The sequence below is a fragment of the Tachypleus tridentatus genome, chromosome 1, assembly GCF_004210375.1.
Source record: "Tachypleus tridentatus isolate NWPU-2018 chromosome 1, ASM421037v1, whole genome shotgun sequence".
Classification (NCBI taxonomy): Eukaryota; Metazoa; Arthropoda; class Merostomata; order Xiphosura; family Limulidae; genus Tachypleus; species Tachypleus tridentatus.
In genome coordinates this window covers 60,251,891-60,265,749 of record NC_134825.1, presented here as the reverse complement: position 1 = coordinate 60,265,749, position 13,859 = coordinate 60,251,891, and the positions used below count along the sequence as shown (strand labels likewise).

At 31.0% G+C, this 13,859-nt stretch overlaps 1 protein-coding gene across 1 annotated transcript in view; it reads left to right on the top strand.

Moving 5' to 3' along the window:
* The window catches only part of LOC143232466 (uncharacterized), an 83,725-nt gene that overhangs the window by 9,359 nt on the left and 60,507 nt on the right, over positions 1 to 13,859 (top strand). Inside the window, 2 exon segments of the mRNA XM_076467967.1 lie at positions 5,658 to 5,749; positions 11,633 to 11,725. Coding sequence (XP_076324082.1) covers positions 5,658 to 5,749; positions 11,633 to 11,725 — 185 coding nt within the window.

Here is a 13,859-nt window from a genome sequence, read left to right as displayed (position 1 = left end):
TTCAAATTTCACATGCAAACATTTTATAATGACTAGATAGTTTTATCAAATGCTTCTCAAGAAGTTTATATTCCACATTATTTTTACTGATAAATCTGTGTATAAATTCAGTCAATTTGACTGATGTTTTAACCATCATGTAAAATTAGGAAATTAATATAAATTATGCCATTTTCATTCTAGAACAACTACAGGTTATAAATTGAAAATATGAAAGTTTAGACTAAATAGCTCAAATCTCATAACATTATATATTTATATAGATTTATTATTTTTATTATATTGACCTTTTAGCCATGCCTGGCTAACAATACAGAAGTTAAATTATGTAGTTCACGTGCACTCACATTATTCAATAATATAAAACTGACCGTCAGTTTTTGCAAAGTGAATTATCTTGGCTGTGTTTTAGTGAATTAGTATTTGATAAAATAGTCACATTACAATTATTATAAATTGTACATGTATAAAGATTATTATTATTTACAACCAAGTTCCTGTATTTATTTTCCTTAAATAGTAAATAAATAAACAATTATCTCTTCTAGTTATGACCTATGTACTCATTATTACTAGTCTTAGCTTGTTAAAACTTAAGAAATTTTACACATACACATGGATAATGTGAAATGAAATAATTTTTTAGGGTTTATCAAATCATAAATTACATCATTGATACCATAGAACTCTATTATAGTTTATCAAGTTTAATAACTAAGCTGTATTTGTGTCTAAAAAAATATGAAATCTCAGACAGACTAAAAACTAAACTTACCAGCACAAAGGTTTGTCTGGAAAGAAAAAGAGAAAGCTGTTATATTTGAAGATGTTTGAGAAAATCAGTAATAGGATATTCTGAGCTTCCAACTGGTTATTCACATATTATATATATATATATATAAGGGACAGTTCAAAAAATGGAAAGAGATGGATGGGTGGGGCACTGTGTTTGGTTCATTAAATATAGTGATGGCTCAGCAAATAGAAAAGGTAAAAGATTTTTATTTTATATTATTGTTTGTTAATATCAGCAATTTGATTTTCTAATTGTACAAAACTGTAGACTTTTTTATTTTGACATCACAAACATCTAATTTGAGCCAGTGCTGCATTCAGCATACTATGTGACACACAAAAATCAATATTCAAATGTATTTGTTTAATGGTGACTTTTAAGTTAACAAATTAAATAATGTATAATATGAAAATTTGAATTACAATCAGTAGTTTGATACCAAATTGAAGGAGGTGAGTTCACAAACTATTAGTTGAATAAAATTTTGAATGCAAGTCAATAAACATGATGATATGGCTTTTGACTAGTGACCCATTTGGAAAAGGTTAGACAGTGGAGAGTGCCAGAATAAAGAAAAGCAAATGTAAAAAGTGTATAGCGTGAATATATGGTACATAGGTAGTTTTAATTGTAGGCTAAACTGTTGTTATTGTAATGTTAAAATTAGAATGGATGGTGTCAGGGTACATGTTGAGACAGAGAAGTTTGATATAATGAGAATAACTGAAACCTGTCTATATGTAGACAATTATGGTAATAGTAATTTCTTTGCTGTTCAAAGTTATAGGTTTAATTTTTTGCAGTGGGTCTTTGGTCAAAGGCCATGTCATTGCATTTGATACCTTGCATCGTTGAATTTATGTCAATAAGTCTGGAAACAAATTGTAGATAATAATTCAAACTTTAATATTATATATACAAATAAATATTAAAAGAATACACCTAAATACAGACTTTAGTGAGTCACATGGTATGTTGAATACAGCAGTGTTTAAAATTAGATGTTTATGATGTCAAAATACTACATCTAGAGTTTTGTACAAATTCAAAACTCAAATTACCAATATTAACAATCTAAAATGTAAAATAAAAATATATTTTTTTTATTTTTCTGAGATGTGACTTGTGTACTGAATCAAACACAATGGGTCCGGTTCACCTCTTTACATTTTTGTAAACGTTCCTTTATATATACTTACTGCAATGTAATGACATGTGAATAACCAATTGAAAACTTAGAATGTTCTCTTAGTGGTTTTCTAGTTTTGTCATCTATATCCAAAGTCTACCAATTTTTGTGAAAATACAGATGCTGTATCAAAAGTTACAGTGCAAATGTGTATAAAAATTCATGTATGTTATACTGAGGCCATTGTGAAAGTGTCAATAGGGTAAACTTTAAAAAAGAGGAAAAGAAATGGCTTTATATGTGAAATGTGAGTTCCAAAACATACCATCTGATAATGCTATAGCTGTTTCTCAGTCTCCAGGATTTCTACACTGCATATTTAAGCATTAAGAATGCTTGTTCCAGTTTTTGTAATCCACTTGATTGTGTTAGGTAAATTCTTATCAGCAAATTTTTTCCTCCATCTTCAATGCACCCTCTACCTTGGTACTGAATATAAGTACTTCATTCTGATACTATAATCACTTTTTCTCAACAAGGCATTTGGCATGAGTTTCTATCAACAATAGCACAGTGATTATTTACTATTTATGTTCTGAATTTGAATGCAGTTAATGTTTCTGTAGTTGTCTTTTTGTTTATAATTATACATTATTTAACAAAAAAAAAATTGCTGATGAATTTCCAGGTTAATGTTTCTACTGCAGAAGTGAACCAGACCTCTTTCCTTTCACCTCTGTTCTGTGGTGTAAACAATCTGGGAAAACTGGCAAGAATTTAGACTATTTTTCTCAGCCTTTTTTTTTTTTTTTTAACTAGAGCAGCCTCAACAGAGGGTCATTTTGAGCAGCCATCTCCAGCATCTTTTTTTTTACAGTTGGTTACTTAGGTTTGTGAGGTTTTGGGAGTCTTTCCTATTATTAAATTTTTTTTCAATTTTTAATAACAAAGATCTAAGCAATATTCTTCAATGTAAACAGTTGCTAAGTAGAAACAATATTAAATGAGATGGTCAATTAAATCTAAAAAAATGGAAAGTTTGAAGAATGATAAAGCTTCTGGTCTAGGTAATATTTACATAATGTTTTTGAATGAGGTTAGGGAGTGAATATGTTGGCCACTTACTGTTATTATTTTTCAGTCTTTGTATAGTGGGCAATTACTGCAAGACAAGAAGTTGGCTAATATCACTGAAGATTAATGGGGGGGGGGAATGTTTTGAAAGGCTGATAAAAGATGCTTTATAAAGTCAATAAACAAATTTTAAAATGTTTGATAGTCAGCATGGTTACATTAGGGGAAAAATTATTCTTTAGTAATCTTTTGACATTCTTTGAAGATATTACTGTTAAGATACATGAGGATAAGAGTGTGGATGTTGTATATTTGGATTTAAGGGAAAAGCACATGATATTTGACCACATAAAAGGCTTGAAATATAAGGTATGTCTGTAAGTGTGGGGAGATAGGTTAGCTCAATGAGTATAAAACTAGTTAGATGAAAGTGAGCAGAGGGTTGTCACAAGTGAAGTTCAGTCAAACTGGATTAATTTCAAAGTTGGGTGCATTAGGGCTCTTGTGTTAAGACCTTTGCTTTTTTTGAATTATATCACTGCATTAGATGAAAGAATGGTGAATAGACCATTTAAATTTATTGATGACATTAAAGCTTTGGATGTTGCTGGCTGTAAAGAGGTTATTACTTCCTTAAAATAGGATTGGATTATTTGGTGAGTTGGATGAATAAATAAGAGATGGTTTTTAATTATAATAAGTGGAAGGTAATATAGGTGGGATAATTAAGTGGGAGTTTTGTTAGAAATAACTAATAGTATTACGGAAGCAAAAGATTTCAGAGTTCTGATTGATCAGTCTATTAAGCCATCCAATCAATGTACTGTTGCCCTTTGATGGTATGTATACTGTAGAACCCAAAAATTTCGAAAATAATCACTCTGAGCATGAAAAAATTCTATAAGGAAAGAATAACTTTTACAATTGTATCTTTAGATACCAAAATGTGCTGCTTTAAGTGTGGTAATGCAATAAATTTACATATTAATGTACCAGTTACACAGAAACTTCATTTTATGGATAAATTTCTGAGTGTATGTTTAGTGGAATATGAAAGTTTATGATTTACATGACTAGGTTAGGTGATTAGCTAAATTAGTTAATGTTTGGTTGGAAAAAAAACATCATCAGATAAAGCGAGTAAAATGAGGGATGGATCACTCTTGATGACCTTATCTAAACATATGGATTGTGATACACAGTTACTTCTTTCTTATATAATATTACAATATTTTTTTTGAGTTAAGATTGAAAGTGTATACTTAAATTTTTTATGTACTCATATTTTACTAATTATGAAGTTGCTGTATCACTAACAAACTGCTAGTCATAATAATATTAGGAAGCAAATTAATAAAAGTGAAATTGTTGCTGATGTCTGATCATTAACCCTAGTACACACACTCAAAAAAATTACGTTGCCCACACTGGGGGTCATTTTTGAACCCCACCAAAAATATTAAAAAAAAATTTATTTTCATATAAGTAAAGTATAGATTTGGACAAAATATTTATTCTATACAATTTATGCATACACTCTGGGTAACTTTATGGTCATTGCAAGCCATTTTACTACATTTGATACACTTTGAAGAAGTTCTTTTCCTTGAATCACGTGCGCATATTTGACACCATTTCCTAACGTTCTCTTCAGCAACTTTTTGTCTTTTTGGAGGGATCACTTCATTTGTATCTTCTTTAGGCAGTAATTCATCAGTAAGCAACTTCAGAAATTCACGTCTTGCTCTTTTTTGGTACTTTGATGCAAATTCTGGATGGTGCTGGCGATAGAAAAGGTAAGCATTGTATGCGGCAGCATCAAGAATGTTATAAAATAGTGCCATTGGCCACCTTCTGGTCTTTCTTTTTGTGGAAAAGAATCTAACTATTTGGTCTAGTGTATCGACTCCTCCTTTGGTGGAGTTATAGTATGATATTATTTCAGGTTTTTCTGATTCATCATCGATTGAGGGCTCTCTATGCAACGTAGATAAGAATATTCTAGAATGCTCGAGAACATTTATAGAGTGTTCTAGAATATTCTAGAACACAAAATTTCATTTCAATATATTATTTGATTGTTTACCAGAAATGTAATTGAGTTTTTTAAACGGGGGTCAAAAATGACCCCCAATGTGGAAAACGTGAATTTCGACATTAGACAAGGGGTGTAATACCCCATTTGCATAAAATACATGTTAAACGTATTAGTATAGTATGTTATTAGTATAGATTAAATTAGGTACATTTTTAGGCCTGAAAGTCACACATTTGATATTTCTATAACAATTTAAACACAAGTGGGCCCATTTTTGACCCCTACCGTGTGTATGAGGGTTAACCTGATACTTAATACTGGAATAAATACTCACTTTTGTTATAATTTACGGAGTAATGTTTTCTACTATTAAAATACAGTGTCCTGCCATATTAAAATGAGTAACTTTGTACAGTGTTAACATTGCTGATGATAGCCTGCAGTACAACATAAGCACAAAACTGAGCAGAAACATGCACATAAGATCATGAGTAATAAGGGATTGTTGATACTTTGAACAATACTATTGTTGTTAGGAGTTTGTTTGGTGGGACACTATTTAAAAAGTCATATTTTGTTAAGAATGTTCAAATGTATTTATTTTGGAATATTTTTTCCAGTGCATGAAGAACTAAGAGAACTGCATATTAAGCTCTTGAGAAAAGCTAGGAAATGGTTTGGCAAAGAGAAATGGGAAAAAGCTCTTATAAAGGTAATTGTTTGTTTTTCTGTTTTGTATATATGTTTTGGACAGTGTTGTCATTGCTTGTTCAATGGCAGTAAAGCCCAAAACACTTGAGAATTGACAACATTAGCCAGGATAAAGTGTTAATTAAGAACATTAGAAGGAAAAGATGACATTTCTCAACCTTAATCTATCAACTTTAAAATTTATTTTGTGCTAAAGTATTATTTATCAGCATTGGACACTAAATTTCTAAATTGTCTAGTCTCTAATCACCCAGTTTTTAAAGTTAAATCATTTTGGTAATATCACATATTAATCATGTGGTTGTCAAATATGTTAAAAAAATGACAAAATTTTGACATTTAAAAGAGCAGATTTAAATAATAAACAACAATGCCTAAGGTACAAAGGCTCATGCCAATACCCATACTACAGCCAAACTACTTTATAGTATTGAAAACAACATTTTGCAAAAATTGTGTGCATCATTAACAATTCCTGGGCATTATTAACATTGTCTGAAGACAGAGGGAAGTGTTGCAGTAATTGGACTCTTGGCCTTTATTGAAAATATCTAGACTTAGGTGACTCACTTGTAACAGCTATATGCATAAATAAATAAAATAATATTGACCAGTCCTATGACAACTCATTAGTTGACCAAAGACCACTTTTAGCAATTATTTTTATATGAATCCTTTGACAAATACTGAAAATGTGAGAGTGTTATAAATTGTAACAAATATTGTTTTGTAACAGAGATAAGTTATATTGATTCAAATTATGTAGTGTTACATCTTAAATACAGAAAGCTTTTCCTCTTTGAATTTATTCTCATACTGTCAATAAAATGTGACACAAACATTTTGAATGTCCTTGGTGCAGTGCAGTTTGCATCAAGTTCTCTGTATTTGAAAGTAGCAGGTGACTGTTTTTTCTCACTTGCCAGAAAATAGTATGGGGAATGATTTTCAGGTCTATGTATCATAATGTAGTGAATAACACAAATAATAAACTAAAAAAAAAATCTTAATTTATTTAACTTTTATTAAAAGTCTGTGTATTTGTGTGTTATCATCGTAAAAGTAATGCAGTGTTAGTAACTTCTCAAATACTCTTAAAATTCCCCTTTGATTATCAACATTTGACAGAAATAGGCCTAACTGAATTTATTTTTCTTTTGTATCTGGAAAAAACAAAGGTAAATAATCAATAAATGTTACTCTACCACCAAAAGCATCATGATCGTGAAATTTGGGAGAGGCTGTATACTTGCCATATTTAATACAAAGTGAAACATTATTATGGCTCATGTTTAGTACAGCACCCAAACCTGAAAAATTGTCTTATAAAACACTGCTTGACATGAGATTAACTAAAGTTTATCCACTCTAATTTTGAACATTGAAAACAATGTAGTCAAAACTGAGTATAAAATTAAAGTTATTAATGACACAAAAACTTTGTCAAGAAAGACCTTGCACAAAATAATTAAATAGTGAGTAAAGCCAGTGTGTGATTTAAATGTGGTCAGTTTAGTTACTATTCGTGCTGTTCATATTCATTCACAAATATTCAATATATTTTGACACCATGTCAGTGATATGGTATTGATTTGTGAAAATATTTACCTTTTCAACTAAGTTGGTTCCCCTTCATTTTGTCTCATAGCCAACAGTATCTATCAATCCCCACTTTAAAAGTGTGGAAGAATACAGTTGTACCAGTTTCAACTAGTTTTAAATGAATGGCAACTCACAAAAGTAGACTGTGATCCCCATATTGGAATAATGTGTGCTTGACAACAGTGCCTGTATTGTGGATCATCAGTGCCCCAGTTGCTATATTAGTAGTGATATGAAAATACCACTCATCACCTGTGCTAAATAGGTCAAGTTGCATGCACAATTTTAAAAAGTTTTTTTTTTTACACAAGCAATAATGGCAAATTTACATGTGTTATCACACTCACTCATTTCAAATTTGTGTGAGCAGTTAACATTGCACCTAAAGTAAACTTTACATGTGTTATCATTGGCAAACACACTCACTCATTTCAAATCTTGAGGACTGGCATCATTTACCCATAATTTTTCACTCTTCCACATGATTTATGTGCATGCATCAAGAGATCATGCATATACTTTACCTTTTAACATAATTCACACTTTCTTGTTTAAACAACCAAGCAGTGTTGAATGACTTTATGACTCCATCTTTTAATATATGTTGTATTTCAGCACTCTACATGTCCCTAATATTTCAGGGATGTTGGCATAGTGGTTGCTTGATCAGTGATTGTTTGTGTTACTGTGTAGAGCCACTGTTGTTTCATTCAGTTGTCCACCTGATTCAACAGATGTATTAGTATATTCAGCCAAAACGTTACTGAGTTGATATTGCTGTATTGGGTCTAGATTGTTTAGTGATTTTCAGTCATTTTAGATATATTGGTAGCCATATACTTGATTTTGGCAAAACAACAATGGGTCATATTCTTTGTTTGGCACATAACTGTCTGAGCTAATGTTACTTGCTTTTTAGACATGAACAGTTTATTTTTTGCATGGCTTATTTAATTACATTACACAGTGCTGACACACTAGTTGGCCAAGAACTCATTCTCTTGTCCTTGAACTTTTACAGGTACATAAACATATAACCCTTCCTTGAAAGAACTGGACAGCCCACCAAACCCTTCAGTGCAAACTATGCCTTGATTCTCTAATCTGATTGCTGGGGTTCCATTAGTTTTCTGTAACTGTAGCATCAGTATTTTTACTGATTGATGCTCTTTTTTGTGTGTTTTTTTTAGTTTGAGTTGCTGGTCACAAAGTGAGATATGTTGATTCTCTGGTAACTGCTAAACTGTCAGAAGTGGTAGCATTACTTGCTCTACTGTTCAGCAAAGTATTGGCACTGTTGATACTCTTGCACCAGCTAAGCCTTAGTTTGAAATCATTGGCACAGCTGTTTTTACTGCTTGACAACTTATAGGATGTTTACTTGCAAGTGAGAATACTTCAAGTAAAGCATATGCTCTGCTGTTCGTGTCCCAGATGATGTGTAGATGAGTGTTCATTGGAATAGACAGCAACATATAAACTATGAGAGGTCTGAGATGATGCTTTGTCTTTACTGGAAATCAGTGTGATTATATCACAGCATCAGGATGTGTAAGTGACTGTTTCAGCAATGTTTGAGCTTGACATGATGGGGGTACTGGAGGAGGATGGTTTTTGGTGTAGCCAAAGGAGTCATTATTGCAAGCTTCTTCATCTACACTTTGTGCCTGGCTACAATGGAAATTACTTTTGTTAGGGTGATGGTATCATTCTCATCCAGGTGTGAACTCATCATCTTACTCAGAAGTCTCTTGATGAGCTTATCCAAGAGCATGTCTCAGTGATATGCTAAAGCCATTGCAGAATAAACTTTACCTGCAAATGTTGTAGTTTGTCTGCTAGCTTCTCTGCTATTTTTCCTGATGGATTGCTTGATTCATGATTGCATTAAATCATTATCATAACGTGATTGTGAGTGTGTTCCATTTTTTGTCTTGCATCTTGTTTAAATGCTTGACTGAGTACATGTCTGAATCATTTAATTTCATTCAGGATCAAGCATTAAGCTTCTGGTTTCTGAGTCCAGCTATTTCTAGCACTTTTCTACTTGAAATGAAGTTCAGTTCTTTTCAGGTGGTGTTATCTATGGTTGAGTTTTAATTATCGCACTGGTATTGGCCTAGGAGCTCTGTATAGACCACTCCATATTATTCTAGACTTACCAGATGCCCTCAGTTGCCTGTGCTTTCCTTCTTCTGAGATAGATTTTTTAGAGTCAGCACTCAATCTGCCATTCTGAGTAAACCACATGCTGGGAATTATTCTTGAGTTTGCAGTCACAATGTGGGAATATTTGTAACATTGCACAAGTCCTATAGCTGGCAGTGGACTTCTAGATTCAATACTTATCATGCATAACCATATATCTTCAGCTACAAACATTCATTCTTGATTGTGAGTGCTTCAACTTTCAGAAAATGCAATTCTTTAGATGAGAAATATGAAAGTTCACAGTATACGTATTAGCAAAAGACAAACATTTTTAACCCCAAAAAGAAAGAGGCAAAGTGTAAGTGCACGATTGCTTGTTTTTTATTGATAATTTTTGTCTTAATGAATGTTGTTAAAATGTGAAAACTAGAAACTTGTTGAGTTAGATAATAATAAATATTCTGCACAAGGTGTGCTCTTGACTAGCTTGTGTATTACATCATTCAGTCATGACTTGAGCTATGTGTTTACAGTGTGATTTCTAGTTTTTATCATGGGATTATTAATTAGACCTGGTTTAAAGACCAATAATACAGTAAAATTTAATAAAAGCAAATGCAAATTATTACAAGCATTAAGCTGTTTGGAGTAAATAATTGTAATTTTTTGTTACATTCTGTAGTCTTTGTAAAAAAGAAATGATATTGGGTAACTTAGATTTGTTTTGGTGATAGCAAGTTTGTATAAAATAAAAGAAAAAATTTTACTGAAAAAAGTTTTAATATTTGTATAACAAGTTTTACAGGATATGCAAATGAAATTTGAAAACTATAAGATTAAAAAAATATTTTAAATTTTAACTGTACCTGGATTGATCGGAGTCTCAGTCATATTCTAACTCTGTATATTCAAAGTCAAATCATTAATATAATTAATTGAAAAAAGACTTGAAATGTTTACTAAAAGCTTGCTAAAGTTTATGAAGATACACTTACTTCATTAAAAGTTATAGTGTAGATGTTTTTATAGTTAGCTGGTGATTACAAGGTCAGTCAAAGTGACTGAGCCCATGTTAATAGAATTAAATTTAACATTACTAACTTAACTGAAAAAAAATCATTTATCTATAGTGGCCAATACCACTCATGGAGCATCCTTCACTAAACATAGGAGAGACCACAACTTTAAGATTTCATCTGACCTTCATTGAAGGATACAGAAAACTTCAATAAAATTCTATAATCATGGCACTGAAATTTGTCTCTTCCGTCTAATTTCTGCAAAAGTTATGAAGTTACTCTGGTTTGTAATGGGAGAATGAACAGAATAAATTGTAATACCAAATATAAATAAAATGATTGTGTTTAAGCTAAGAAATAATTTAGACTTAATCTGTGATACAAAAACAGTGTACATAATTGTGATTGACACTGAATAGTTCCTTTTTACTGGACTTGTGATTCAGTTAACTTATTGTATTTTCTCAACATTATCAACTGCCAACTAAGTATATTGTTTAAATCTGTTGTTTCTCACTTATTGGAAATTACCTCATTCACTCACAGCAACTAGGACTGCTCATGAAACTGACCAGTCTTAAAGTAGAAGAAACTGTAATTCCAAGATATCGTGTGTTTGTGTGTTTTCTCATAGAAAAGCCACATTGGGCTATCTGCTTAGTCCAGTGAAGGGGATTGAACTCATTGTAAATCTGTAGACTTATGGCTGTACTAGCGGGAGATAATATCATGTGATCCATAATGCTGTTATCTAGGTTCATGCATATTACAGCAGTACTCACTACAAGCAGAATCGGTGTTATCTTCAAAGGAAAACAAAGGTAGCTAAAATGAAGTAAACTTAATGACTTCTCAGGATCATTTTATGGAAAAGCTGCTTAGATTCAGAGTAAATAAAAAAAATTGGAAATATTCAGTATTAAAATAAGAACTTCTTATCACATTTGCAAAAGCACTGATAAATTTTGTATCTTTATTTTTTGATAATGATTTCTATTTAACATAGCTGCAGTTTCAAATAACAGAAATTTATGCTTTTTTTCATATGATGTAGCTTTTCTAATAAGTTTATTTAATTAACTGTTATAATAGATATTAACTTTTTTTTCTAGTTTTGTCATCAGTATTCAAATGTTGATGCTTGGGAAATTGAAAGATTTGGCTATAAGAAAGCCAAGCTCTCTGTGAAGCTTGAAGCCTTGAAAGTAAGTTTTTCTTCTTACTATAGCTTTATACAAGTGACTATGTATTATGGTTGTAAATATATGTATTTTAACATATATTTATACATGTATTGATTTGATTTTCTGACAAAGCTTTATAAGTTTCAACAAATGTATCAAGAAAAGGATTAATTTATCTAAACATTTTGCAATGCAGTTAGATAATATTAATTCTCATCATAATACATTATCTGAAAATTAATGTTTTAGTGAGTATAGCCAAATGAATACAATTTTCTTTTGTTATTCTTTTTTAAGATAAGTAGCTAGTATTTAATTTTAATATTGATTCATTATTATTCTATTCAGAAAAATTCATCCAATTCAAATTATTGTAATTTGTTTTGAAGCATATGTTGAAAGAGAATTAATGGTGTTTAGATGTATAGTATATAATACAGGGTGTTCAGAAAGTCACTGTGCACTTGTATATTTATCAACGGACATGTTTCAATATAGATTACAGGAGATAAATATGAATGACAATTATAAACAATGTTGAAAGTGACCCCCTGTTGGCATCAATACAGGCCTGGATCCTTCTTATTTTGTTTCTAAACACTGCTATCAGTTGCTGGCTTGAAATAGACTGAATAGACATATGATTACAAAACTGCACAGTGACTTTCCAGACACCCTGTATAATCATCATCTGTTTTGCAATGTATGAAATATATATTAGATTTATTTCTTAAATTATCATATTTTAATTTGTTTTCTGGTAACTTGTTCAACTTTTACGAATCTAACACTTTAAATTATTAAAATTTTGGTTATTTGTATGAAAAACTATAATTCTTTGAAAATGCTTATTGATTTGTTGGAGATTCTTTTTAAGATTGTATAAGTGGAATTTGAGTCTTTTTTTTTTTTTTTTAACTTCCATAAATAAATCTGTAATATATGTATAATGCAGCATTGGTATCTAAATAGACTTCTTGTTGTATAGTTGTATTTAAACTTTTTTTAATGAAACAAGAACTTCACACAGTATACTGTAGAATTGTAGATTTTTCTAAAAGTGAATACTAGGATCAAGTTAGATTTAAAACTACGTTAATTTAAGACGGTTGTAAAGTCTGAGTTGCTGCAACTGTTTGTTTTATTGGCTTTCTCAAAACACAAATTAGGATAACTGTAAACCTAAGAAAAATTATCTTTCAAGTCTGAATTTATTAATTCCTATTATTTCATTGGATTTTCCTTTTTCTGCTTTATAAAACTGAGGCTTCTACTATTTGACACATGGGAAATTTTATGGTTGGTGTGAGTTTCTATCAAGTGTGTAGAGGTACACTATGGTCATTATAATTGTAAATTAGGTCTGGGTGTAGTGTAGTGGTTAGCCTAACAAACTATGGATTAGAAGTTCCAAGGTTCACACTGCAATACGTCACTTCACACTCACACCTGCAGCTAGGGTGATATAATAACAGTCAGTATTGCTCTTTAGTTGATAGTAGCAATGTATAGTTACAACAGAAAGTGTTCATACCCTTGCATTCTGAGTGGTTCTTTGCTCATAATTTAAAAAGTATCATGATTAGGCTAATAGAAGTATAATGTATTGTAAATATTATACTAACACACATCTACATAAATGTTTATGTAAATTAAATGACAAATAAACTGTTTATAAACAAATAACCAAAAATAGGAGGAGCAGAAAGTGTCGTACAATTCAGAACGTGTGAAAAAACTGATATTCCCGTAAAAATTTTGTTTAGTTTGCCACATAAACTACATTATACCATTCCAGAACTAGACACTGGGTTCATAATTATTGGAATTTAGCCAGCAAAAAATGTACTTCTGGCAATTTAGAGCCGTTTCCATAATTATCTGCTTGGTCATCATGGTGAACAGGAAACAACTGTTCAGTGATTTAAAAGAAAAATGAATTATTGTAAAATACAAGTCTTGTGTGTCTCTTTCCGGTATTGCTACACAACCTACTGTGCCGAAATCTACTGTTTCAAAGCATAATTGCCAAGTTTAAGCTTACAGGATCAACTGCTAACGTTCCATGTTCCAGATATCTGACCAGAATTCCAGAGAGAACCAAGAGGAAGGTTCTCATAGAAGTTATTAGAACCCTCGTTTAACATGTAATGAC